This window comes from Meles meles, chromosome 16, assembly GCF_922984935.1.
Source record: "Meles meles chromosome 16, mMelMel3.1 paternal haplotype, whole genome shotgun sequence".
NCBI classification, from domain to species: domain Eukaryota; kingdom Metazoa; phylum Chordata; class Mammalia; order Carnivora; family Mustelidae; genus Meles; species Meles meles.
Window position 1 is genome coordinate 60,795,888 of NC_060081.1, and position 27,931 is coordinate 60,823,818.

The window sequence follows — 27,931 nt, forward strand, 5'->3', positions numbered from 1 at the left end:
TGAGGAGACAGATTTGGTATCTGTACGGGTTTATGTCCTTTAGTGGGTGTATCCCCTCTACTAGATCTTGAGGTTCGCTTCTGGAAGCCAACAACACACGTGTGTCACCGGATGTTTATGGGACACATGTGTGAAGGGCTGTGGGTCTCTGAGCGAGAGCTCTGAATACGTATGTTTGTGTGTGAGAGAGCGAGCGAGCCCAGGGACACCGGCCCAGCCCCTCTGCGAGGCATGCTGGGAGCCCTGGGAGCTCCACGGTCCCCCCAGGCCTCCCGGCAGCCGCCTCACATTTTCCGTCTCACTGGAGCTGCCCTCCTCCCCCCAACGCAGGCAGACCGCTGAGGATTCTTAAAGACCCAGCTCTCAGAGCAGCTTCTCCCAGGCTGCCTCTCAGCTACCACAGGGAGGGCTGGGATTCTGGGCAGGGACTGGACAGGACTCTGCTGACCATAACGACCACCCCTGCCCCCACCCAGTGACACACTCTGGGAGCTAAGAAGCACTTCACAACTTGCTCCTGGGCCAGATACCTGGCCCTCAGCCTGGTAGCCAGGAGGCTCTCAGAAAATATGGGTGGGGGGAAAAAAAGAAAGGAAAAAAAACATGGGTTGAGTGAATAAATGAAGAATGAATGAATGAATGAATATGGGTTGAGTGAATGAATGCCTGAAGAAGCAGGTAAGGGAAAGGGACCACAGGGACAGGCACTCACGTTCACCGTGCATCCCAGCGGAAAGGGTACGACCCTGAGGGAGGCATGCTTATCTCCCACTTTATAGAAGAGACAGAGGCTCAGAGAGGCAGAGCCTCTCATCCAACATCACACAGCATGTAACCAGCAAATCCACGCCAAGAACCCTGCTGTGTGAAAGTCAGAGGCGCAGGCTACCCCCTGCATGGGAGAGGGTGAGAGAGCCAGGAGGCAAGGGGAGCTCCCTAGGGTTTTCCAGAGAGGTTCCCAAGTACATCAGCTGTGCAATCGTGGGTATGTTACATAGCCTCTTGGTTTCCTCATCTGCCCAACAGATCTGATGTCAGAACCCTCAACATGTGTTGCCGTGAGGACTAAGGGCTTACTTAACCCAGAGCCTGAGGCATTGGGAGTAATCCATGGGGGACAGCGTTCATAAGCCCAGAGCCACACAAGTCCACGGATCAGTGGTCTGGGGGTCCCCAGGCTGGCTCTCCCATTCCAGCACCCTGGGCTCCAGCCTAACCATGAACTAACCCTTCAGGCTGGATCCAAAACCCCATCATTTCCTCCAGGACCTCAGATTCCCTTCATCCAATCACATGCCACACCAATGCAGGGTACATTTACATGCAGGCATGCATGCACACGTCCCTCTCCCCCGCCTGCAGGCCCCAGCCTCAGGTCCCGGGATTCGTTCCCCTCACTTGTTCCCCACAAGTCTTAGCCTAGAGCCCACCACACAACAGGATTCCTTTCAGCAGGCTGTGTCCCAGATGAGATGCACTGTTAGCAGCACAAAGCTCACGGCTCCACTCATGCTGCAGAAAGCACGGGACGCAGAGGTCTGGAATCCTGGCTTGACCTGGGGCTTCCTTTTACCCTACTGTAAGTGAGAACGGGCACAGATTAGATGCTTCCTCTGGGCCCTCCTGGGTTGACATCTGTACTTCAAACACTCACACCTAGAACCTCTGAGGAGACAGGGGGTAGTGGGGAGGTTGGCGGGGGGGGGGGGGGGGGGGGGGAAGGGAGGGGCGACCCAGCATGGAATCTGATCACACCTTCCTGTCCTCCCTGAAGCAGCTCCTGATTTATTACCACCCCAGAGCTGCAGGGATTCACCTTCCTGGCTTCTCCCCGCTTCCCCAAGAATGAAGACACAGACATCCTATATGCTCGTGGGCTGACAATGACAACAATTCCCCCAAAAGATGTGGATTTCACTGCTTCTAGAATGTTCTCTTGTCTATTCATACCTCCCTGACTCCTGAAAATGATCTTATGAAGCTGCCCAGGTATGTTCCATCATCTTCATTAAAGGAGAAAAGGAAAAAAGGAGCTCAGAGAGGCCAAGTGACTTGCTCATGGCCACACAGTAAATGGAGAGTCGGGTGTCAAAGTCGGGTCTTTAGGGCCCAATTTTCAGATTCTTCCATCCACACTCCGATGGGTTTCCTGCATGTCCTCACCACAGGGCATGTAACGGTTAGCGGTGATGGGGAGCTGGAAGAGCTCAGGCCACCAGGGCTTTGAAGGTCAAATGCAGTCGACGTGTCTGCTCTGCAGCTAAAGCTACATCTTCGAATCCTGGAACCTCAAAAGTTCATCATCTCCAGGCTTCCTTGGTCGGAAGGGATCCTGAGGTCAGGCAGCTCGGCTGTAGCCACCACATAAATCTCTCTCTGAATGTTCCCTCTAATCACAACCACCAACATTTTGTACAGTTTACAAGCTGCTTTCAACAAACCCCAGATCTCAGTCCAAATGTGCAAGGTCATCCAGCCTTTGTTTGAACAGCTCAAGTGACAGCGAGCTCACTCCCTTCTCTGCAGCAGCTCCTCTCTCTGACTGGGAGGCAGCTGCCCCATTCACTCCTTCCCCACTTGGGCCCCTGAGCAGGCCTCATGCAACAGGAGATCTGCCACCGCCCGTGAGGCCTTCTTTCCCCAGCTGACAGCTCCAGGGCCCCCACGCCTGGGAGGTGAGCCCAAGCAGAGCCCCACCGGACTTGAGACTCAATCCGGGAGGCACGAAACCTACAGGGGACATACTGGGGATCTGGAGTCCTTCTCCTGGTAATTCACTATCTGCATCTGGGAAGCAAAGAGGCCCAGAGGGGCAGGAAACACGTCAAGAGTGTAATACACTCTTGGGGCGCCTGGGTGGCTCAGTGGGTTAAAGCCTCTGCCTTTGGCTCAGGTCATGATCCCAGGCCCACATCAGGCTCTCTGCTCAGCAGGGAGTCTGCTTCCCTCTCAGTCTCTACCTGCCCCTCTGCCTACTTGTGCTCTCTGCCAAATAATTAAATAAAAAATCTTAAGAAAAAAAAAAAAGAGTGTAATACACTCTTACTCCAAGCCCTGGCTGTTGGGAGATCCGGCTCAGGGACCCAGGCAAGTCCCTTCCTCTCTCTGGCCACAGTTTACCCATTGGTAGAATGAATAAAACACCTCCTGTGAACAAAACAGCCCCTATGCTTACGGTCCACATCCCCAGCCTCTAGACTCTCACCTTACCTCTATGAGATGTGGTGGCTGAGTCAAACAAAGCTCTAGACAAGTTCAGGGACCCACCCGAGTGCACACAGTGAGAACCACATGGTCTGGCCCAGCTCACCTCTCCATCCAACCTCCTTCCTCTCTCCAGTCTCCATGCTGTCCTTCAAAATCAACACGCTTTTTCCCACTTCCCTCAGCCTCTGGAATGTTCTTAGTCCAGCTTCTAATGGGCTGGCTGCGTGTCATCCTCCAGGCCGTGGCCTCCCTGAACGCCCCCAGCCCTACCTGCGTGCTCTCTCCGCACACACTGTCGTTCTTCACTCTTATCCTGATCTGTGCTGTGATTTACTGGACTGCTATTGTTAAATCCCAGTCTCCCCCACTAGACCCAGAGCTCCGTGAATGTAGACACGTCATCCCTGTCCATGGCTGTTATCTCGGATCTGCACTAGGGCCCCGTACACACTTGGCGCTAAATAAATAGGGAAAGAATGAATGAGAGGCCAGAAGAGTCAGGCCCGCTTCGGATGGGGAGGAGGCTATTCTGCCGCCCAGAGAACCCACAGAGAACATGACGGGTGCCTGTGGAAATGTGTCCCCACCCGCTGGAGAGCAGCCGTGATCACAACCGCCCTCATCTGAGGCTCACTCCACGCCAGGCACTCCAGTGGTGCTTACACACACCATCTCCTTTAACCCTTAAGGTTGGAAGAAGCGTGACAGACCTTTTTATAATGAGGAAACTGAGACAGAAAGTCGCTTGCCCAAGACCACACAGCCAAGAAGCTAGACCCCAAATCCCCTCGTGGCCTCCTGAGACTTGATGGTAAAGCCTGAAGGGCTGAACGGACACAGAAATATGGTTCAGCCCCAGCCCAGGCAGGGGGAGATGCACAGCCGGGCCTCAGCCCCTGAAGACCTTGGGCTCAACCCCCAGCCTTTGGGGACTACTGTCCATCTTAACAGTCACCGCTGGCCCAGGTGGACTCCAAAGCTCTGCCCGATGACTTCGTGGAATGGACAGGAGCCCACAAGGGTTGGTGCACAAGGAGACTTTGAAGCAAAGCTCCAGGGCCCACTTCCCTTGCCAGGATGAAGAGCGTGGGCCAGGTCTAAGTTCAGAGCAGCTCCGGCAGCCAGGGCCAGAAGCAGTCAGGGCACCAAGAGGGCAGGGCCAGACCTCTTTCTGGCTTGTCTCTGTCCTCCCACCCACCCCCTCCACGTGGCCTCTCCTCACCCTGGGCTTCTGAAGACTGTGAGCACTGACTGAGCCATCAATTGTCAGCCGTGAACGGGGCCTTTGGGAAGACCCACCCACCCATTTAACAGATGAGGAAGCTGAGACCTAGCTTGGGGTAAGATCAGAGGCTGAAGGGGTGGATTATGCTGATTCAGACAGACTCTGTCTTTTTATTGTACAAGCATTTCCCGAGTGCATGCTGGAGAGGAGATTCTGGGGGAAAATAGGGAGGGAGAGACACAGTTGAGCAAGACCCCAAAAGTCTCATGAGAGGGAAACCTACTTGGCCAGAAGAGCCACAGTGCAAAGCTAAGTGCCGTCAGGCAGACATCAAGCAGCAGAAGGGTGTTAATTCTGGGGCTCTCAGCCAGGGTACTCTGGGGTGCTGTGCCAGGCCATCAACGGACAAGAGTGACAGGTAGCACTGTGGCCTCTTCCAAAACCATGCCCAGCCCGTGCTAGGCGAGCCCACGAAGCTATCAGTCTCCCCAGCCACCGCCAGTACGTGAGCACTGGGCTGCCTGTGGAGGGGCTGGGGACCAGGCAGTGGGGAGGGAGAGACTGGCCAGTCCCCCGTAGGTGCTCATGTCCCCCGAGAGGTTGAATGCAAGACAGGTCTGCTCTCCGGGGAAGGTATCAGGTCCCCAAGATGCCCAGATGGAATGGAATGCCCCTTTCAGACAGATAGCTTCCCTCCTCTCACTGTGAGCACGGGAAGGACAAGGGCCCTGGCCATGGGGCGCCGGTGGGACTGCTGTGTGCACAGGGCAGAAGAGAACAGAAGACAACATCCTGGGATTTAGGAAGCGGCCCCTGAACCAGTTCTCCCACGACATCATCCTTCCAGGCTGTGGGACCGTTACACTGGGCGGAAGTAGGACGCTAGCCAAGGGGATGTTCCCAGATGTCATGCTTTCAAACAGGACCCGCCCTGAAAGGCAGGCGGGGACAGGCCTGCACCAAGGAAAGCCCTGGGTGAAGACTCAGCACGGTGTTCCAGCCTCTCCTTGGCAGGGGACAGCCACAGGTTTCCCTGGCACAAGTGCACCCCAATAAGTGTCCCCCAAAAAGAGAGCCACCAAAGGCCTGGCCCCTAGCGGGGGGCGAGGGGGGAATTTTAAGAAGCTGAAGGACAGGCTCCAGACCCTCACTGACTCCCCCCACCCCATCCCAAGTAATGCAGCTAGGCATCTTCCAAAGCAGTTTTCTCCAGACTCCCTCCCTCCAAAACCTTAGGGCCCTCTGGCCCATCTCCTCAACTGGGTTCCTCTTCAGGGAGACGGTTTCCCAAATAAAAAGGGAGGCAGGATGTGTGGGAGCTCTACGTCGACCCCAAGGTGGTCCCCGAGGATTTAGGCTCCCTTTCCCAGCTCCTTCCGTGGCGCCGTGAGCCGGCTAGTGCCTCAGGCCCCTGGGGCCACCACAACCCTCGCCTCCCGCTGCCCCATCGGCGCCCCCACCTTGAGATAGTCGTTCTCCGAGCGCAGCTCCTCCAGCTCTCGCACGAAGCCGCCGGGCCCGCAGTCCAGCATCTCCTCGGTGAGGTCGGAGAACGCGAGCGAGGCACTGAGGGGCAGGCGGCTGCTACCCACCGACGACGCGGCCACCGACGGCTCATCGGGGGAGGCGGGCGGCCTCGGGGGCTGCTGTGCGGGCGGCGCGGGCTGGGGAGGCTGCCCCGTGCGGGCCCCCGCCTGGCCCCCGGCCGCCGACTCGGCGTCGCTGCTCAGCGCCAGCTCCAGGCCCAGCAAGCGGGCCTCCTCCGACGCACAGTCCGACACCTCCGAGCTGCTGTCGGTGAGGCTGGGCGGCGGGGGTGGCGGTCGCGGCCCGGTGCCGGGGCGCGGGCGGCCCTTGGCACGAACCCCGGTGCGGACCCCGGCCACCCGCGTCCCCGCGCTCCGCGCCCCGGGCGCCACCGCGCGCCCCTTCTTGTCCGGCCGCGCGGAGGACGCGGCGCTGCAGGCGGCAGCGGCACCCGGGCCTGGGCCGCGGCGGCCCTTGGCCAGAGACCAGCCGGCCACGTCCTTGGGCCGGGCCGGCGACGGTGCGCGGTGGCTCTTCTTCCTCTCCGGGGCGGGCACGGGCGGGGGACCGCAGCCCCGGGCTGGGGGCTCCCCCGCCGGCACCTCCATCGCGGCCTCACTCGGCCTCAACGAGCGGTGCGCATGGCCCGGGCCCGCCCGGCCTCCGCGCCCCTGGGGAGGGTCCCGGCGCCGCTCCGGCCGCTCCGGCTGCTGCTCCTCTCGGCCCACCTCAGCCGCGGGACTGCGCTCCGGCCCGGACCCCCGCCGCACAGGCTCTCCGCTGCCCTGGGCTCGGAGAGAGCGGCCCGACCGCCTCCAGGCGCCCCGGCTGCGGCTGCGGCTCCGCCCGGCGCCCGCCCCCTCGGCCTCGCCGCGCCCCCGGAGCGCGCCCGGGCCTCGGCTGCCTGAGCGCCGGTCGCTCCCCCGGGCTCCGAGTCCGACTGCGGCCCGGGCCCCGGCTCCGCCCGGCGCGGCCCGCCCCCCGCGCAGCCCCGCCAGCTCCCCGCCCCGCCGCCTCGGCTCGGGGGCGCGCGGCTCCGCGAACAAAAGGCGGACGCGGCGGGAGCGGCAGGGAGGGACACAGGCGGCGAGCGAGGGAAGGATCTGCGAGGCAACAGCGACCCCCTCGAGGGTCAGGCAGGCCGGGGCTGCCGCGGCCCCGGCTCTCTCCTCCTCCGCTCCGCCGCCGCCCCCTTCCCTGCCCGCCAGCGGAACGCACCCAGCGGACGCTCCCCTGCGCCCAGCGTCCGGGCAGGGGCCGCGGGAGCGCCGAGCGAGGGGACTCGGAGGCAGAGGCCGAGCCGACCTCAGATCGCAGGAGCCAGCATCCATATACACCGCCGGCGCCTCGCCCCTCGCGGTCGTGCGGAGCGTGCGCAAACTCCGCCCCCCTTAACCTTGCAAAGCAAGACCAATTATCCCATAGTACAGATGCGTAAACTGAAGCCGAGGGAAGGTGCGCGATTAGCCCAAAGTCAATGGCCGGGAGGGGGTGGAGCCCAAACCTCACACCTCCATGGCGTCATCTCTGGTTCAGCTAGCTCGGCCTCCCTCTCACAGGCGTAGGGACCGTGGAGCCCAAGGTGCATGCCCAGTTCTGCACACCTTGGCAGGCTGGGATCTCTGGCATACTCCCTCCAACCCCAACCCGGTTTCAGGCTCTGCATAGTTAAAATGGGGGTGGCCCATTATGAGGTGTCAGACCGGCGATGCTTTGGGAGTAGATTCTGACCCTCGGAGGGGGCTGGCACAGACTAAAGACAATTGTCCTGATCCCCACACGTTCCGTCCCCCGAGCAACCCCAGACTGCCCAGAGCCCTGGCTCTGGTGGGTTACGGTTCTCTCCTTGCAGGGCTGTGCTTCTGGCTCTGCTGTGGATTTTCACGTGTCTGTCACACCTTCCCTTCCTCCGTCCCCTCCCCCGCTCCCTGTTGCTGCTCTCCTCCCCGTCACCTAGCCACCACCATGCAGACCCGGCTTTAAGTCCTTTGGCTGCTCCACGGGTGGGGACCCATCCTCAGCGTGGCACCACGTTGCCCCCTGGGGAGAGCTGCAAGGTTATGTTTATCCTTCTGCACCTGCTTCTCTCCCCCACCCCGCCCCGTTCCTGCCCCTCCCCTTTTCATCCACCGGACCCTTTTCTCCTTCCTCCTCTGCTCCGCCCCCAGTCCTGTTTCTTCTCTTCCTCCTGCCCTTGACAATCGGTTGACACCAGGTCTGCTTCTTCGTGTCTTTCCCACCTCTCTCGCAGCAGAGAATCCTGGGGTGTGCCTTCTCACCTGAGACATGGCTTCGTCCTGATCTAGGTGTGTCCAGGTGTGTGAGCGCCCTTCCACCCTCAGAATTTTCCTCCAGGCGCCCCCACAGAGCCCTGTGGAGCAGGGCCACTTAGCAAGTTCTCCGCAAAGCCTTCTTTCGGGCCATTCCCACCCCATCCTGACATAGCACAGCTCCCCTGTTCCCCCAACAATCCACTCCCCTAGTCCAGAGGCACCAGGTAGGACAATGAGTGGACTTGTCACAGTGCCTTCCTGACCTCGTGGAGCATCCAGTATAGGAAGGAGATGGGCCACCGCAGATTGACTACAAATAAGATAGAGTTGGGGCGCCTGGGTGGCTCAGTGGGTTAAGCCTCTGCTTTTGGCTCAGGTCATATCCCACGGTCCTGGGATCTATCACTGCATCGGGCTCTGCTCAGCGGGGAGTCTGCTTCCCCCTCTCTCTGCCTACTGCTCTGCCTGCTTGTGATTTCTCTATCAAATAAATTTAAAAAATCCTTTTTAAAAAAATGAAGTAGGTTTGTGTGGCATGGGGGCAAGGACCAGAGCAAGCCTTCCCACCTCCTGTGCCCCCGAGTCCCCACCTGGTTTAGTCCGATGTAGCAGATGACAGGGTCCTTCCAGCTCTCATGTCCCCATTTCTTGTAGACTGGTACAGAGAATGCTAGTGAGTTCTCAGAAATGGTTTACCTTCTCTGTGTTTCAGTTCTCCTCTATGCAGACTGTGGGCTTGGAGAGGCCGGATGGTGTGAATCCAGGCAGGGGACATGCCAATCCAGGCCAGCTCAGCCATTCCTAACAAACCCATGGCCACACTGGTGGTCCTGAGAGTACAGTGACTTCAATCTTCCCACTTGGACCTGGGCGTGAGTCCTGGCTTTACTGTACATTCTGCCTGGGTCCCAACAGTCATGGCCCAGAGTGGGGGGAGTCTGAGGGCTCTTCCTGCTCTGAGGGTCTTTGGGTTGGGGGAGCCATGAATCTACAGTGTAGCCCCAGGAGAGCAGCAAGACCCTGGTGCGGTGGGGTCCAAGGTTGGGGGTGTGGGTGATAGGCAGGGGGGGTCTAGACTCAGGCTCAGTTCAGACCAGGGAAACTACAGAAGGAATGAGATTTGCTGGGAGTTTAGAATTGGTTACACGCAGACAGGGAGACTGTCTGCAGCTTCCTGACCCTTGGGCACTCACTTAGGCTAGGCTCTGTGCTCAACCCTCCGGTAGAGGATCTCGGAAAGCTTAGGAGCTTCTTTCTTTTCTTTAGTTTAATTCATTTATTGACAGAGAGAGAGCACGCACGCACACACAAGCAGGGGGAGCATGAGGAGAGAGAGAAGCAGGCTCTCCGCTGAGCAGGGCACCTGATGCGGGGCTCGTTTCCAGGACCCTGGGATCATGACCTAAGCTGAAGGCAGACGCTTCACCAACAGGGCCACCCAGATGCCCAAGCTTAGGAGCCCCTTGTACTTGACTGTATTTTCCAAAGAGAGGTACAACAATATATAGCTCATCCCAGTCATTCTTTTTAGAGTGTGGCATTGACACTCTTCCCGTTGAGGGACAGAATCTATATCCCCTCCCTTTGAACCTCAGTAGGCCTTTGTGACTGCCTCCACCAACAGACAGTGGCAAAAGTGATGCTGTGACTTCCCAGGCTAGCTCATAAAAAGCTCTTCAGTGGTGCCTGGGTGGCTCAGTGGGTTAAGCCTCTGCCTTCAATTCAAGGTCTGCCTTCAGCTCAGGTTGTGATCCCAGGGTCCTAGGATTGAGTCCTGCCATGGGCTCCTTGCTCAGGAGGGAACCTGCTTCTTCCTCTGCCTGCCACTCTCTCTACTCTTGCACACGGGCTTGTCCTCACTCTCTCTCAAAAAACTAAAATATTTTATGGGGCGCCTGGGTGGCTCAGTGGGTTAAAGCCTCTGCCTTCAGCTCAGGTCATGATCTCAGGGTCCTGGGATTGAGCCCTGCATCAGGCTGTCTGCTTAGCAGGGAGCCTGCTTCCCTTCCTCTCTCTCTGCCCCTCTGCTTACTTGTGATCTCTGTCAAATAAATAAATAAAATCTTAAAAAAAAAAAAAAAAAAGCTTTTCAGCGCTCTCTCGTGCGCTCACGAGCTCTCTCTATTAATCCACTCATCTTGGAATCCAGACACCATGTTGGGAGGAAGCCAAGGCCTCCTGGAGAGGTTGGTGAAGGTGTTCCAGCCAACAACGGCAGTTCTGGTCCCCGCTAACCCCCAGACATGTGAGAAAGTGGACCTTCAGAGGATTCAGACTCCAGCCTTGGCATTGTCCCAGCGGATGCCAAGTAGAGCAGAAATGAGCTGTCCCAAACTGCAAAATAAATATTGTTGTTCTAAGCCGCTAGGTATTGGGGTAGTTTGTTACACGGCAGTGGATAACTGGAATGTATGTCCAAGGTCACACAGCTTGGAAGTGGCAGAGCTGAGACCGATTAGAACCCAGGGTCATCCAGTTTCAGAGTCTGTTGTGCTGCGCTAATTGTTGTGTTCAGCTCAGGCACACAGTGTATGCTGCATGAAGCTCTACCCAAGAAGGAATGAAGCATCAAATGATTATAAGAATTAGATATCAGATTATAAGAAATGATGTCGGTGACCCAGTGGAAAAGCAGTGTATTTTCTCCCATTCAAGCCACTAAATTGACCAATATGGTGAAAACAGAAGAACAACTAAATCCAGGAAGGCTTCAAAGAGGAGGTGATTTTTTTTTAAAAACTAAAGATTTTTTCTTTTCATTGTACTCATAGTAGAAACAAACCACTGGCTGTGGGAAAATTAGAGGAATTAGTAGGAGAACCTGCTTTAAGTATAATATAGTCAGGGAGGCCTCACTGAGTAGGTGGGGAGGTAGGGTGGTGGGGACAGAAGCCAAAGGGAGTGGACTGACACGTGAACAGGACATAGAGGTGGAGTGCAGGAAGAAGAGGAATGGAGCATTTGGGGAGGGGACTGTCACATGGAGAGAGAGAGAGAGCAGAGGGACAGACGGATAGAGGAATGGGGGCTTGGCTTTTGAAATGAGCAGGGCCCTTACCTCCACTGTCCTGGAGAAAGGATGGAAGACTTGAATGAGATGCAGGGGCTTCTGTCAGGTGGGTGAGGGGTGACAGATGATGGCTTCTGTTTTCTCAGTGGAGAATAAAATCACCCGGTGAGAGTGAGGAAACCAAGGAGTACAAAGACCTCAGTTCTCAGAGAACAGAAACCAGATTTCCCAGGACGTGTGAGGAGGTGAAGCCAGTCGTCCCAGCAAGCATGGAGTATTTTCTAGAAAGGACTCTAGCCAAGTGTACTTCCCATAGCTGAAACCATGCAGCACATAGGATTTTATGTCCTGCCTTTTCTCACTCACCAGAGCAGCAGAGGCATTTCCCCGTGCATTTATAAACTCTTTGCAAACATCACTTTTAATACTTAGAAATAATCCACAGAGTGGATGTTCCAAGGGTCACTTAACCTTTCCCCATTTTATTGGACACTCAGACTGTTTCCTGGCAATAATACTGGTGTTCTGAGAGAGGCGGCGTGTGGTCTGGAGAAGAAAGGAGAACGCAAGCTCTGAGGCAGAGCTGGGATGTCTGGCACTCTGGCGCCTAGGATCCCATCATGGGAGCTTTCGGGGACCTATTATTGGCAATGGGTGGTCCTGACAGGTCACATTCTGGATTTTCCTGGACACAAGACAAAGAATGGGACAGCAAGGCAAATCTCACTGGCTTCTCAAAGGGCCCAGTGGGTCAGGTATTAAGCCTAGGGGAAATAAGGTTCGGGAGAAGGGCCAGGAGGGCTCAGAGAGCCAAACGTGTGACCCCTGACCATTTACAGTTTAAATACATAGTGCAACAGCGGTGTTTGGGATGGCAACAGGGCCCTTCATTTGCCTGTTTTCCCCATAATACAAGTCTTTTCTGCATCCCACCCTTCCTGGAGGGGGCATTGCTCCAAGAGACCTAGCCTTGGGCAGCCTATGTAGGGACTCAGGTCCTCAACGCAAAGCCCAGCAGAAGAGAACCCTCTCAGCTGTGTGAGAATGAGGTGGGCCTCCTGAGACAAGGGGCTCGCCCACCCAGCAGAGGCCAGGAGACCACTGGTGGACCTATTCTCCAGGGGACACTGCCCTGAGGCGAGACTGCTTGTTCTGGGATTAGCTGAAGCCTCTTCCAACTTGAGGTTCTGTGGTTTGACAACACAGCATTCACGGACTCCTACCATGAGCCAGGGACAGAAAAGGAACCCCTGTGGGCAAAGTCCCTACTGTGTGCCAAACACTGGGCTTCCTGTGAATGATCTCACGTACTGTCACACCAGGCCAGTGATGAAAGAATCCTCACCCCATCAGAGAGAGGGGAAACAAGCAGGACAGCGCAGGACTGCTCTCTGCCTCCCAGACCTGGTCTCCCCCACCCCACAGCATCGGGGTGCGGTGATCAACAGAGAGTCCCATAGCATTGCCTTTTCCTGTAGCATTTGTACCTGATAAAGAAGCAAAGTTCCTCATGGTAGGCTTCAGGCATTGGGTGGCACCTGACAGTTATGATGTCAGTGTCCTCCATCCCTTTGGACTGGTGAGGGCAGAGCTGGAGGTCAGAGGGTGACAAGGTCTTGTTTGTGTGTGTTTATGGGATTTGAGTTTCTGATGGACGATAATCACTGCCAGGCTTCCCGCCAGGCTTCCCGACTGGAACGGGAGCGGGCACAAGGCCAGGGCTGGCCACCCTTGAGGCAGGTATAAGAGCCAGGGAGGAGCGCCTGGAGCTAGCTGCTGCTGCTGGGGGGAGGGGGGCACCAGGATGCAGAGCTAAAGCTGCTTCGGACAGACTGCCAGATGGAAGAGTTCGTTCTGGAAGTGGCCCTGTCTCTCGGGGAGATGTGCTAAGGAAATCCTCGGGCTGGACAGGCTGGGAGATTGCCAGAAGCCAAGGCTTTGCAGTGTAAGTACATTTTTTCCACAGTTCCTGCCTTTTCCTTGCCCACTGAGCTACTTCTTCCCCCCATTAATGACCACGTGGCCATCTGTCCCAGAAGAGCCCAGGTGGAGACTGGGTGGCCACGTGTCAGGAATTTGCACCCTGGAGTTCTCAGAGGCGGTGTGGGGGGGATAGCCGTAAGCACTGTCATTTACCCACTTCTCACCAAACACCAGGCGCTCTGGGTTATCTCATTGAATTGCTAACAGAAGGACCAAGGCTGGGTCCAGCACCTAGTTCTTCAAACGTTATCTTTTTTTTTTAAGGTTTATTTATTTCTTTATTTGAGAGAGAGGGAGTTCACGGATGCATGAGTGGGGGAAAGGGTAGAGGGAGAGAATCCTTAAGCAGACTCCCCACTGAGCAGGGTTCCATCCATGAGATCATGACCCCAGCTGAAACCAAGAGCTGGATGCTTAACTGACTGAGCCACCCAGGCACCGCAGCATTATTTTCTTTTACTCTTACAACAGCCCTATGAGGTAGTTATTAGTATTTTACGGAAGAGAAAAGTGAAGCACAGAGATGTGAATTAACTTGCCCAAGGTCACTAGTAAGAGAGTAGCAAAACCAGGACTTGAACTCCCCGACTCCAGAGACTGTACTCGTCACCACCGTGTTATACTAGTGGGGCTATGGTAAGTCTCTTTCACTTTCTGAGTGGTCATTTCCTTATCTGTAATTTAAGGGTATAAAATTTGATGATCAGAAATAGATTTCCCTGAGATTCGCTAAAGATACCTGACCTCAAGGTGGGTCAGCTTTAAGCGCTGGGAAGCCTTCCTTCTTGGAAACGTTATCAAGAACTATAGGGGGCGCCTGGTGGCTCAGTGGGTTAAGCGTCTGCCTTCTGCTCAGTTCATGATCCCAGAGTCCTGGGATTGAGCCCCGCATCTGGCTCTCTGCTCAGCCGGGAGCCTGCTCTCCCCGCCCCCGCCCCGCCTGCTGCTCTGTCTACTTGTGATCTCTCTCTGTCAAATGAATAAATATTTATTTTTTAAAAAGAATTATAAGGGGCGCCTGGTGGCTCAGTGGGTTCAGCATAAGACTTTGGGGGGTGGGGTTCATGGTCTCTGGGTCCTAGATTGAGCCCCTTGTCAGGCTCCTGGCTCAGAGGGAAGTCTATTTGTTTCTTTCCTTCTTCCTCTGGCCCTCCTCCTGTTCATACTTGGCCTCTCTATCTGAAATAAGTAAATAAAACCTTTTTTAAAAATTTTTTTATTTTTATTTTTTATTATTTAAATTTTAAAAATTTATTTATTTTATTTATTTACTTGACAGAGAGAGAGAGCACAGGTAGGCAGAGCAGCAGGCCGAGAGAGAGGGGGAAGCAGGCTCCCTGCTGAGCAGAGAGCCTGATGCAGGGCTCTATCTCAGGACCCTGATATCATGACCTGAGCCACCCAGGCGCCCAAAAAAATAAAATCTTAAAAAAAAAAAAAAAAAAAGAACTATATGGGAGTGCCTGGCTGGCTCAGCCAGTGGCCTGCAACACTCGACTTTGGGGTTGTGAGTTAGAACACTATGCTGGGTGCGGAGAGTATTTAAAAAACAAACAAACAACAAACCAAAAAACAAACCAAAAAAACTATGTGTATGCCCTTTGATCCAGCATTCAACTTCTGAAGTTTATCATAAAGCATATAATTGTATTTATGAGCAGGGAATTTCACTACAGTTTTGCTTATAATCACAGAAATTAGAAGCAAACAAAATGTCCAACAGTTAGGGAATAAATGATACATCCTATGATGAGATAATATGTAGTCATTAAAAATCATGTGTTCAAAAGGTGCTGAATATAACTGGAAAATTCTCATTTTTAAGTGGAAAAGGCACTTTATAAAATGAAAAAGACTGGAAAAAATACAGTTAAGGGTTGAGAGTTTATCTCTGAGAGATGGAATTATGGATATTTTTGTATCTCTATTTATTCTTTTCTACATTCCTCAAACTTTCTATAATACTCATGCCTTACTTTTTAAATAAGAAAAATGAAGATTTTGTTCACTTGTTCTTTTGGTTTAGGCTTGGCTCCTTTCGAGCTTCTGTTAAAATACACCCACTGGCTTTCAGAGGGAACTGAGTTGCCGGCAGTCAGTATTGTGAGGGCCTCTGAGATGATCTGGTCCAACATGTTTTGAGTGGGAAAACTGAAGCCCAAAGTTACAAGGGACTTATCCAAGGTAAGAGAGAGAACCAGAGAGTCCAGACTCCCAGCCTGGAGCTCAGGCATCTGCCCAAAAAAGCCAGAATCCCTAGGCCAAGTTTCTAGAAGGTTAAGGAGTTGGAAGGGATTCAGCTAGAATTTATGGTGTATGGTTAATATAGGTTAGTTGCGAACTCCAAGTGAGACCCTGAATGCTGAGGGTAGGTGACCTCACAGACCTACCCAGTGACGATTCATCCTGGGAGTGACGGGAGAGAGAGAGACAGAGAGCAAAGGGCAGCTGGGTGCCTAGGAGCTAGCAGGGTGTGCCCAGGCCTCTCCCTCTCATCTCTAGGCCTTAACCACAGTGCTTCCTCTCCTGGGAGAGCTCAGGACTCGTACTACCAGACTCTGGCTCAGACAGAATGAACGGTCTCCGCTGGCGTTACACTCGGCTGGTAAGGGGCCCAGCTTGGGCTGGGGAGGTCAGGCCAGCAAAGTGGGGGAGGCCAGATCTCTGGTAGGGTGAGGTCCGGGCTAGGATTGGATGTAGTCGGGTGCTTTGTTCCCCTTCCAAGTCCCTCTCCAGCTGCCCTGGAGTTCAGAGTTCAGGACCCGGGGACCTGGATCCCCTACCCCATGGTCCTGAGACCCCAAGGAGCACAGACTCCTGTCTCCAGCCAGTTGGAGCTCTGTCCAGAAGCCCCATGCAGCTAGGACCCCCTCCTTGGGCCTGAACCTGGGGAATAGGAAAGCAGTGTCCTGGTCATTTTTCATCCGAAGGAGGCCTCTCCTTCTTAGGAAAAGTCCCCAGGTCATTGTGGGCAGGTGCATGTGTACACACACACACACACACACACGCATGCACACATGCACATGCACACACCCTCAAACACACACTCTGGCACAGAGTGGAAGCTCAATTGAATGAATGCATGAGCCAACCCACATCCACACCGACACACACCTATTTATACAATCCCAACTCACACTCACAACATGTTGATGGGTAAACACACAAAGTTACTCAGCACCTTCTCACACTGATTTGCCAACACAAGTCTATTTTAAACTGATACACACCTTCCCACAGACGAACACACATCTCACACACACCTGCACGTGCTTTCTCAGCTGCTACATGCATTGTCTCCTGGCTGACAGGGAAGCCTCTGGCCCTCATTTCTTTCCTCTGTAAAATAAGGAGAGTAAGGAGAACATTCTGAAGATTCTTGGGAAAATATAGAGAGATATGCACAGCGAGCACTCAGCCAGGCCTGGTCAAGGGTGCACTGACCGACATTGGCTGCTGTCTGCGTTGTTATTGTTCGGATTATTGATATTATTATCACTGTTTCAAGTGCAGACACACACGGCTGCAGCTCTCAGGGCTGGGCTGGGCCGGGCTGCCACCTGCCCTTCTCCCTGCCCCTGAGCTTCGAACTTGATCCTTGGCATCTACTCTGGATCTAGAGCAGGCTGGCAGACAAACCACAGAGTCCGTGGTGGCCACATCTGATGGGCGTGTGTACCTTTGACCTTGGGCTGGCAGAGGCGGGTCTTGTCAGTCATGGGCACCAGCCTCCTCTGTCCGGGCTGGTGGTGGCTGGGGCCTGAGCAGGGGTGATGAGGCAGCCGAGGCTTTTGGCTCCGAGGACATGGAAGCCAGTTTCTCCTTGTCCTTCTTTGTCTTCACAGCCCAGCCAGGTGGAGGACGCTCTGTCTGTGGAGGAGGGTGAGGAAGAGGAAGAGGAGAGAGCCCCAGCCCCAGCTCCGGTCTCAGCTCCTGCTCCTGAAGATCCTGTGGAGCCCCAGCTGGCAGAAGCCAGCCAGGTTCTAGGAGCCTCAGAGATTAGGCAGGTTCGGGCGCAGTGCCAGAAGCCTCAGGGTCCCGCCCTCCTGCCCTACCCCAGCCAGATCCAGGGACACCTGGGGTCGCTCCTGCCCTGTCCCAAGGCCCCGAGGGAAGGTGGAAGGATGAGGTAGGGAGGATTAGAGGGAGGGCTGGACCAAGGTGACCAAGGGGAGGAAGTCCTGAGGGAGAGCTGACCTTGGTTCAAATCCCAGCTCTGCCACTTACTCCCCGTGTGGCCTTTAGGCAAGTTGCTTTACCTCCCTGAGCCTAATTTTCTTCAACCATAAAATGGGAATGATAACCCTCTCTAATGGGCTCTTGGAAACAGTAAACTCTTCTGGTAGCCATAAAGTCACATGCCTGTGTGCATGGGGCTTGTTCAACCTCAGTCCTTCTGGGACCCTGCGGGCAGGATGGAAGGCGGGGGGAGGATGCAGATCCCCTGCTTACCTCCAGCCCTGTTCCTAGCTTAGCCTCCACCTCCCCCCAAGAGTCATGGGACATCCCTGGAGCCTCGCCTTCTGCACATCGAGAGATGGCTTCAGCCTGCGGAGCCTGTACAGGCAGATGGAAGGCCATAGTGGGCCGGTGCTGCTGGTGCTGAGGGACCAGGATGGGCAGGTGAGCTGGGCCCTGGCCCCACCCAACCACACACTGGGGACCCTGCCCCAGGGCAGCCTCAGGGATGGGAGGCAGAGGTGACAGCCTGTCACTTGCAAGGGACAATGATGAAAACATTGAGCCGCCCGTCCTTCCTTCCTTCCCTAATTCAGTCATTCAACACATGTACATTAAGCACTTACTATGTGTGAACTTAGATGTGGATGGACGAGAGCAAGGTCAAGACAGAAGTGGTTCCAGCCCTCTTGGAGTTACAGGCCTACTAGGCAGGCAGGCCAGAGGTGAAGCAAATAATCAACTGGGGAGACATCTCAAGAGGGGGTTCTACACCTTAATGAACCATTTATGCTTGAAAACATCGCCCTGTTAGTTGGGGACTAAGAGGGAAAGCCGGCTATGCAGAGGCCACCACGGACCTTGGGAAGTCATGGTCTCAGATCCCTGTTGTCTCATCAAGACCGGAGGTGGGGGGTGTGGATCTTGCCAGGCACCAGGCTCTCTAGACAGGGCCAGGGGAGGGGGTTAATGCTGGTTTCAATTGCTCTTCCATGGGAGGAACATGTTAGAGATCCTGAGGGTCCCCGAGGACACTCACGTGCACAGGCATTCCTTCCATCTCAAGACACCAGTATCAAGGAATTTCCACCTCAAGGCCGCGGAGCTCAGGTCTTCAAGATGGAGCTCCTTCCTTAGCAGAATGCCACTGACCGTGAGGAGGTGATTCCTTATATTAAGCCAAAACCGACTCCCTGTGGCTGCCTCCCAGTGGTCCTGCCTCTGCCCCTCAACACTCTGTATGAGAGGGAAAACTTAAAGTCCACCAACTATCCCATGGGAGAAAATGGCCAAATGAACTGTGGTTCTGCTTCATAGTGAACTATTACTGGGAAGAAAGATAATGTAGAGCCATAACTATTAAAAGTGTTGTTTTATTTTTATCTATTTATTTAAAGATGTTATTTTTGTAAGTAATCTCTCTACCCAACGTGGGGCTTGAACTCACAACCCCAAGATCAAGAGTTGCATGCTTCACCGACTGAGCCAGCCAGTCGCCCCAAGTTTTTGTTCCTAAAGCAGGATATGAAAGGCACTCTTGGGCCAATGGAGAAAATATATTAGGAACTGGATACTAGATAGTATTATGGAATTACTGTTAATTTTCTTAGGTGAGATGATGGCATTGTGGTCATACATGAGAAAAATCCCCATTCTCTTTTTTTTAATCTTTCTATCTATCTATCTATTTATTTATTTATTTGACAGAGAGAGAGAGAGAGAGAGATCACAAGTAGGCAGGCAGAGAGAGAGAGAGAGAGGGAAGCAGGCTCTCCGCCGAGCAGAGAGCCCGATGCGGGGCTCAATCCCAGGACCCTGAGATCATGACCTGAGCCAAAGGCAGAGGCTTAACCCACTGAACCACCCAGGCGCCCTGAGAAAAATCCCCATTCTTAGGAGCTGAACCATTTAGAGGTGAAAGGCTTGTAGTATCCGCAACTTACTATCCAACAGAACAGCAAAATATATAAAGAGCAAGAAAGTAAATACGGAGAACACATGAATGCACATGGAAGGCATCTGTACCATGCTTTTGCTTTTCTGTGTATTTGAACTTTTATAAAGAAAAATGAAGGGTGAGGGGGGTTACAAAACAGAGGTATGGGGCGCCTGGCTGGCTCAGTTGGAAGAGCGTGCAGCTCTTGATCTCAGGGTCATCAGTTTGAGCCCCACCTTGGGTGCAAAGATTACTTAAATAAACAAAACTTAAAAAAAAAAAACCCAGATGTACTGTAAGATCTGGTTTTCTGTATATGAATATATACACTGGCATTAAACAGACGGTGGAAGGAAACTCACCAAAACATTAAGAACAGTCACATTGCAGAGCAGAAGGGCGTATTAGAATGACTTTAGTTTCTCTTTCTGCTTGTCTATAACTTCTAATACTTTTCTACAAGGATTACTTTTACAAAATAAGCACGTTTAAGAAAAACTAGGAAGACGGCAGCAAGAGTTCTTCCTTGGGGAATATTAAAGGAAAGGACAGGCATTGATGGGCCCATGCGGTCCTCCCTACCCCCCAGCTCTGTCCCAGGCTCCCTGGGCGCCCCGCTGGATAAGCCTATATTACTAAGCTCCACTCCCTGCCAGCTGCCACAGCAAAGCTCTTCTGCTTTCCAGATGTTTGGAGCCTTCTCTTCCTCCGCCATTCGACTCAGCAAAGGCTTCTATGGTACCGGAGAGACATTCCTCTTCTCCTTCTCCCCACAGCTAAAGGTGAAATTCCCAGGGAGAAGGGAGGGGCGGTTTTATAACGATCCTGTGGCCCAGTAGCCCCTAGCTCTATCCCCCATCCTGGGGTGCTTGGTATCCCTCCATCTTTCTACAGAAGGAATGGGACAGGCCAGTGGTGGGCAGGACATCCCCCTTGGTCCTGTTTATCTTCATTTCTTACAGTGCTCAGTAGGTCCCTGGTGACCCCAGACTGGCTCATAAAGGAAGAGGGGTGTTGCTCACCCAACACAGGATGCAAAGACAAGATGGGTCCAAGTGCAGGTAGATCTGTGGGTGTACAGGTAGGAAGATGAAGACAGACACATCCAGTGACTTCAGTCTTCTTATGAAGTGTGGGCTGAGGTCATCGGCTAAGAGGGAGGTTGGGAGAGAGAGTGTACAGGCTAAGCAGAGAGAAGGTACCAAATCGCCATCACGGGAGTGGAGAGGGAGGCCTCCCAGAGAGAACCAGAGAAACAGAAGGACAGCTAGGCAGCGTGAACTGGAGGTAGGGAGCATCAGCTTAAAGGCAAGCTCGTCCCCTGGGCATGTGTTTTCCGCCAGCTATGTTTGGCTCCTCGGGTTCTGGCATGGAAAGAATGGCTGGGAGGGCTCCTCCAGGATGGGGCTTTCACCAAGCTGGTGTGACCAAGGGAGAGAGGGAAGCAGAAGTTGAAGGGAGTGGAAATGTAAAATGGACCACAGGACCTAGTCTGGACTGGTGGGGGAAGGGCAGCCAGGGAAACTGAAGGACAATGAGACGAAGATGAAAACAACAGTTGAGAGGTGGCCTTGTGGTCAGAGACTTGGAGCAAGGACACCTGCTGAGCCATGTGTTGGAATATAAGATCCAAGAGAGAGGGGCATTGGAAACAGACTGGGAAGGACAGGTTCCTGGGTGTGGACAGAGGGGACAGTGGCCTTAGTGGAGTAAGAAATCCCCTGCACTGGAAAAGGAAGGGTGCTGAAGGCAGGCACAGGATAGGTCTGTGCGGATGGCGAGGTTCACCAAGGACACTGGCAGGAATGAGGAAGGAGGGAAGGATGGGGAGCCAGAACTTAAGCCTCTAATTCATGGTGACTGGTGACTAGGAGATGGGTGAATGACAGAGATAAGACTGGTGGAGTCAGAGGGTACTTGCTGCCGGAGAGCAGGGCTTTTGAAGGAGGGAGGGGGATAGTCCCCAACATTTCCCATCTAAAGCTTTTCCATCTCTGAGCTATTTATTGAATAAGACGCTGAGCGTTGCAGGCTTGGCATGAAGCACACTACTTTTACTACTCATAAAAATAGTCGCAGCTAACTGGGTACTAGTATACCACCTGCCAGGCACTATTCTGAGACATTCACAAATTAGCGCGTTTAATCATGACAACATTCCTCTGAGGTACATACTATTATTGGCCCCACTTAGCATTGAGGAAACGGAGGCACAGAGAACTTGAGTGACTTGCTATTCAGTGGTAAGGATGAGATGCAGAAACAGGCGTGGGGAGATCCAAGGAGTCTTCCTAGAGGAGGAGCTTCTTGAGTCGGGCCTTGATGGACAACCAAGATCACCCGGTGATGAAGGGCAAAAGGGAGCAGTCTTGAAGCATGTGCAAAGTAACTGGAGAGTAATTGGAGAGGGGACAATGCCCATTTAGGAACCCAACAGATGAATGGGTAGGGGGTCAGAGTGTGTGAGGGAGGACATATCCCCTTGCACTCCCATAGCATGTCCTCATGAAATATTTGTTCAGCAGATGAAGAAGTAGGGGCACCTAGGGTGGCTCAGTTGGTTGAGTGACTGCCTTCGGCTCAGGTCATGATCTTGGAGTCCTGGGATCAAGTCCCGCATTGGGCTCCCAGCTCCACCGGGAATCTGCTTCTTCCTCTGACCTTCTCCCTTCCCATGCTCTCTCTCTCAAATAAATATATAAAATCTTAAAAAAAAAAAAAAAGAAGAAGAAGATGAAGAAGTAGTTCTAGATGTTTTTTGTTTTTTTTTTTTTTGTTTTTTTGTTTGTTTGTTTGTTTTTGCCATGAGAGACCTCCCCTCTAATGCATGGACCTACAGATTTACTCAGCAACACAATTATTTGGTCCCATGACAAGGAGGTCCCGAGGACCTATGGACTCCTTGCTTAAAGCAAAACACAAGGTATCTATTTCATTGTCTCCATCAGCCAGCCTGGTCATCTTTCCAGGAAACAGGAAAGGGGTCCCTTGTTCCAAGTAGACACATGCTGGCTTCTAATTACCACTTGCCTTCCTGTATTCACATACTAGGATCCTAAAGTTCTTGGATTTTCCTCCTGCTGCACTGACTACTCCTCAGCAGAATCTTTCGCTGGTTCCTCCTCACCTCCACAACATTTGGATGTTAGAGAGTCCCAGAGCCAAGTTTTTGGTTCTTGTCTCTTCTCTACCCTCATTTCTTTCAAGGTCTCATCCATTCTCACCACTGTGCGTGCCATCCACGTGCTGATGGCCTCTGTCCCTGGACTCCAAACTGACATATATCCATACTCCCCAGAGTTTTTGCTTGGACCTTAAGCCTGGCATTTCAAGCCTCATAGGTCACAAACTGAGTTCCTGACTTTCCCCCACAAAATCTGCCCCTCCTGCCATCTTCCCCACTGAAGTTAATGGCTCCATCTTTCCTGCCACTGAGACCAAAAATTTGGGGGTCTTTGTTGCCTATCAGTAATACTCTACAGCTGAGTAGTCAATGAATCCTGATGGCTCTGCCTTCTCTATCTGTACCCAGAACCCACCACCTTTCACCATGTCCTTTGCTGTCTCCTGGTTCAAGCTGGCATCATTATTGTCCTTGTTCCTGCTATACCCCTCCTAAAAGGGTCTCCCTGCTTCCACCTCAGTCATCACAATAGCTGGAGTGTTCCTTTCTTCCTCCTAAAGATTATTTATTTATTTGAGGGAAAGAGAGAGAGAGAGAGAGAGAGAGAGAGAGAGAGAGAATGAGCACAGGTGAGGAGAGGCAGAGGGAGAGGAAGAAGCAGACTCCTTGCTGGGCAGGGAGCCTGATGTGGGCTTAATCCCAGGACTCGAGGATCCTGACCTGAGCTGAAGGTAGACACTTAACAGATTGAGCCAGCCAGGCACCCCTAGAGTGTTCCTTTTGAAAGGTAAGTCAAAGCATGTCAGTCCTTGGCTCCAAGCTGCCAGTAGCTTCCTTTCTTGGAGTAAAGCCAGTATTTATAAGAACCTACAAGGCCTGGGGCACCTGGGTGGCTCAGTTGGTTAATATCTGCCTTTGGCTTGGGCCATGATCTTGGGGTCCGGGGATCCAGCCCCACATTGGGCTCCCTGCTCAGCCTGCTTCTCCCTCTCCCTCCACTACTCCCCCACCGTCTTGTGCTCTCTCTTGCTCTCTCTCTCTCAGATAAAATCTTAAGAAAAAAATAAAACAACCTACAAGACCCTACATCTTTTGACCTGTCTCTTATTTTCTTATTATTTTCCTTTCCCTCACTCTGCTCTAGCTACAGTGAGTTCTGAGCTGGCCCTTAAACATGCAGGCCTGCTCCTACCTCAGGGCCTTTGCACATGCTGTTCTGCCTAGATTGCCTTCTACTGGATCACCACATGGCTCAGGTCTCACCTCCTTTAGGATTCCACTCAAATGTCACCATCTCAGAGAGGCTCTCTAAGACCAACTAATTTAAATTTATAACACTCCATTCTTTGAAAACCCTTCTTGTCCTTCTCTACTTTTTTATCCTTAGCATTTGTCAACATACTACTTATTTTACTTAGTTACCTGCCTCCACCTACTGGAATGGGAGCCCCATGAAGGCAGGAATTTTTGTCTGTTATATTCACCATTCTACCCAGTGCATAAAACAGTGACTGGTAAATGTTAAAAAAAAAAATGTTGAATGAAATGAATTTTTTTTTTAAGACTTTATTTATTTGGGAGAGAGAGAGAGAGAGAGAGAGAGCATGGCAGGGGGGAGGTCAGAGGGAGAAGCAGACTCCCTGCTAAGCAGGCAGCCCCATGTGGGTCTCCATCCTGGGACTCCAGGATCATGACCTGAGCTGAAGGCAGTCTCTTAACCAACTGAGCCACCCAGGTGCCTGAAATGAATTATTTTAACAGGGGCTGTCTTCCCAGCCCCATTTTGGAATCCTGTTTCTTGTTTTGTTTTGTAATTGGGTAATCTATGCCTATCTTCTTTCTTTTGGTACCTCTTGTGTTCTTTACAAATTCTCGGTGGCTCCTTGATGGCAATTCCAAATGGCACCACGAACAGGGTCTTCATTTCTTCTAAGCAACCTTTATCTTACTCCTTCAAGTTTGAGGATCACATTCTTTGGTGAAAGTAGAGAAGGAATTGAATGATTCTGTCTTTTCATGGTCACTGTTCATATTATCTCTTGTGAGCCCAAGTCTTATTTTTTTATTAGTCTATTTTCTTGCTAAAAACCTTTTGGCTGCTCGTAACATTTTAAAAGTTTTTTTGTTACATTTTTTTAAAAGATTTTATTTATTTATTTGACAGAGAGAGATCACAAGTAGGCAGAGAGGCGGGGGGGGGGAGGGGAGCAGGCTCCCCGCCGAGCAGAGAGCCCGATGCGGGGCTCAATCCCAGGACCCTGAGATCATGACCCGAGCTGAAGGCAGAGGCTTTAACCCACTGAGCCACCTAGGCACCTCAATAACATTTTTTAAACAGCTAATTACAGATAGTAATATGCTATACTTTTGTGGCCCTCTAAAAGTATTTTTATTAGTCAAATTGACTCTTGAATAATTTGTTCATTCAACAGACATCTCTACCACACCTTGGGAATTTTGCTGGGCATCCAGACAGCTTACAGGTGGATCGAGTAATGGAACATCATTATGAACAGGGTCATCTCTAAGACTGCTAAATGCTGAGTTAAAGGAAACAGGACCTGGGAGGAAGGGCTGCTTTAGACAGGGTGACCCAGGAAACTTCTATGCGAGGACATTTGGGCTGAAAGATGAGAAGTAGGCCATTTCAGGATTTGGAGGAAAACCGTTCTCAGTAGAAGGATCAGCAAGTGTGAAGGTCCTACGGCAGGAACAGCTTTGGGTGTCCCAGGGACAGCAAGGCCAGTGTAGCCGAAGTACAGTCAGTAGGGGGAGGAGAGGTCAGAGAGGAAAGCAGGGGTCAGAGCAGGCTGGGCTTCCAGCTAGACTAAGGGGTTGGATTGTATTTCTATCACAGTGGGGAGCCCTCAGACGGCTTCAGGCAGAGGAAAGGCAATATCCGATCACATGGCAGAGCAGAGATGGGCTGTGGGCAGGAGACTGGAAGCAGGGACGTGTAAGGCGGCTGTGAGCTAGTGAGGAGTGACTGGCGCGGATTGGGTGGGCACGAGTGGAGATGGACATGGACAGGACAGAAATGGGGGTAGTCTGGGTGTGTCTTCGGGGTGGGGCCCACATGACCTGTTCAGGAACCGAGCATGAGGCAGCGTGTGGAAGTGGGCAGGCTCCAGCAAGATAAGAGGAAACAGCTCATGGCAAAATCTGGGCCCAGCTCCTGACCGGGACCGGGACCTTACCCCTTCTCTCTCCAGCTTTGGAAGCAGGATGCTTCCTTGTGGGAGCTCAGACTGGAAGGCAAGAGGAGGTGAAATCTGGGGAAAATGGGAAGAAATAATCGTCAGGGGCCAGGGTGCTTCTTGATGCTTAGCTGGGGCTTGGGCCTGGATGTTCCGTTTCCTCCACGACACTGCCACCCAGTGGTGTGGAGTCAAACCGCAAGGGCAGGACTCACCCAGTAACCCAACTTTTCTCCTGTCATCCCAGGTCTTTAAGTGGACAGGAAGCAACTCTTTCTTTGTGAAAGGAGACTTGGATTCACTGATGATGGGCAGCAGCAGGTCCGTGTCTCAGTCCTCCCAGGGTCTGGAGTCTTGGGGTAGTCTGGGTTCTGGTCCCTCTCCCATCCGGAAAGGCTGGGCTAGGCTGCCCCAGAGAAGAAGAGGCTGGTGGTGAACTTTGAGGCCTCTCCCTTCAACACTGCCTGGGTGCTGCCTAGTCCCCAACCAAATCCCTCAAGCCTCCTCTACACACTGTGGGGAAAGGATGGCATGGACTATCCATCGAAGTCTGTACAGTTGATGACAGCTTAGTCTGAGTGCATGTGATTTGGGGAAGAGCATTCTGCATGGATGGATGAGGCTAGAGTCAAGGGATGGGAGGCTAAATCAGGATGCATAACTCACTGGAGGAATGCAGGCATCTGCCCAGGAAACCAGCATGCGCGCATGCATGCGTGCGTGTGCACGTGTGTATGTGTTGGGCAGATGACCACTCATCATTAGGAAGAAAAAGTTAGCCTTACTCCTGGTGAGACCCCCAGATTCAGGCAGAATAAATCTTATCTCAAGGGCAAAGATGAAAGCAGTGTTTGACTAGTACCAGGCAAGTTCTTTGCCCTCCCAACTCCCTGAAGAGCCTCTACGGAGAGTCTGGGACAGAACATACAAGTCATTGCTGATCTGCAGTAACCTACTTCCCAGCCCCAGCCTGGTTTGCTGTCCAGTGAGGGGATTAGAATGGATGCTTTCTGAAGTGTTTTGGGCTGAGTCCATGCCGTAAGAGTCACTCCTTTAAGCACTGCCATCTTTAAAATGTTCCACATGTTCTAAAACTTGACTGTGGACAGTGGTACACCACTGTATATATTTATTAAAATCATTTAACTTTAGGGGCGCCTGTGTATGTATGTATGTGTTGGGCAGATGAGTGGGTCAGTCGTTTAGTGTCGCCTTCGGCTCAGGTTATGATCCCAGGGTCCTGGTCCCTGCTCAGCAGGAAAGTTCCTGCTTGGTGGGAAGCCTGCTTCTCCCTCTCCCACTCTCCCTGCTTGTGTTCCCTCTTTCACTGTCTTTGCCAAATAGATGAATAAAATATTTTTAAAAAATCATTTTTTAACTATTTTTAAAAATGCTCCAAATCCTATGGGGAACAACAGGTGGAGTTTCCAACAATTCTGGATATAAATTGGGTTAAGGGGAGGTGAAATAGGCAAAACTGAGCTGTGGTCGTGGTGAGGCCAATGGCTGATGGTGTAGACCTGGAAGACATCCAGGAGTGAGTCATGCCAAGGTTTTTTTCTTCTCTGTAGTGGCCAGTTTGGGCTGTGGTTGGATGGAGACTTGTACCACGGGGGAAGCCACCCTTGCGCAACTTTCAATAATGAGGTGCTGGCCCGGCAAGAGCAGTTCTGCATCAAGGAGCTGGAGGCCTGGGTCCTGAGCTGAAGACCCCGTGGTGGGCAGCTTCCTGAAGCAACAAATGCTCAGACCTGCTCATGAATGCCTTCTGGACTCTCGTTAGAGAGGGCTGCCCATTTTCTCGGAAACCTGGATGACTATGGCTATGACCAGACCTCCCCGTGGCCTGGGGACCCAAGACAGTCCTGCAAGCAAGCTATGTTCTCCAGTAGAGGTGACTGAAGGAGTGAAAGGGACTCACACCTCATCTGAGCAGCACAAAGAGCCTCATGAAATTTCTTTTTATTTATTTGTTTTTTTAAAGTAGGCTCCATGCCCAGCATGGGGTTCAAACTCATGACCCTGAAACCAAGAATCCCATGCTCCACTGACTGAGCAAACCAGCCACCCCCCTGAAATTTCTTCTTAGAAATTATACAACTGGGGCGCCTGGATGGCTCAGTGGGTTAGCCTCTGCCTTTGGCTCAGGTCATGATCCAAGGGTCCTGGGATCAAGCCCCTCATCAGGCTCTGCTCAGCGGGGAGCCTGCTTCCTCCTTTTTCTCTGCCTGCCTCTCTGCCTACTTGGGATCTCTCTCTGTGTCAAATAA

The 27,931-nt window shown here is 52.7% G+C and overlaps 2 protein-coding genes across 3 annotated transcripts in view; one reads left to right on the forward strand and one right to left on the reverse strand.

The window, feature by feature from the left end:
- SOGA1 (suppressor of glucose, autophagy associated 1) overlaps positions 1 to 6,567 on the reverse strand; it is a 66,364-nt gene extending 59,797 nt beyond the window's left edge. The window contains exon 1 of one of the 2 annotated variants that reach the window (XM_045980367.1): positions 5,893 to 6,567. In XM_045980367.1, the coding sequence (XP_045836323.1) occupies positions 5,893 to 6,567 (675 nt within the window). The remainder of the gene's footprint in view (positions 1 to 5,892) is intronic. The other variant, XM_045980368.1, reaches the window with a different exon arrangement.
- A 6,440-nt stretch (positions 6,568 to 13,007) lies between these two features.
- On the forward strand, positions 13,008 to 27,882 carry TLDC2 (TBC/LysM-associated domain containing 2). Its single transcript, XM_045981893.1, has 8 exons — positions 13,008 to 13,187; positions 15,252 to 15,409; positions 15,728 to 15,830; positions 17,071 to 17,232; positions 17,696 to 17,848; positions 20,027 to 20,122; positions 25,909 to 25,982; positions 27,233 to 27,882. Exons 3-8 carry the CDS (start codon positions 15,798 to 15,800, stop codon positions 27,366 to 27,368), a joined length of 654 nt encoding a protein of 217 aa, XP_045837849.1. The 5' UTR covers positions 13,008 to 13,187; positions 15,252 to 15,409; positions 15,728 to 15,797; the 3' UTR covers positions 27,369 to 27,882.
- The last annotated feature ends 49 nt before the right edge of the window (positions 27,883 to 27,931 follow it).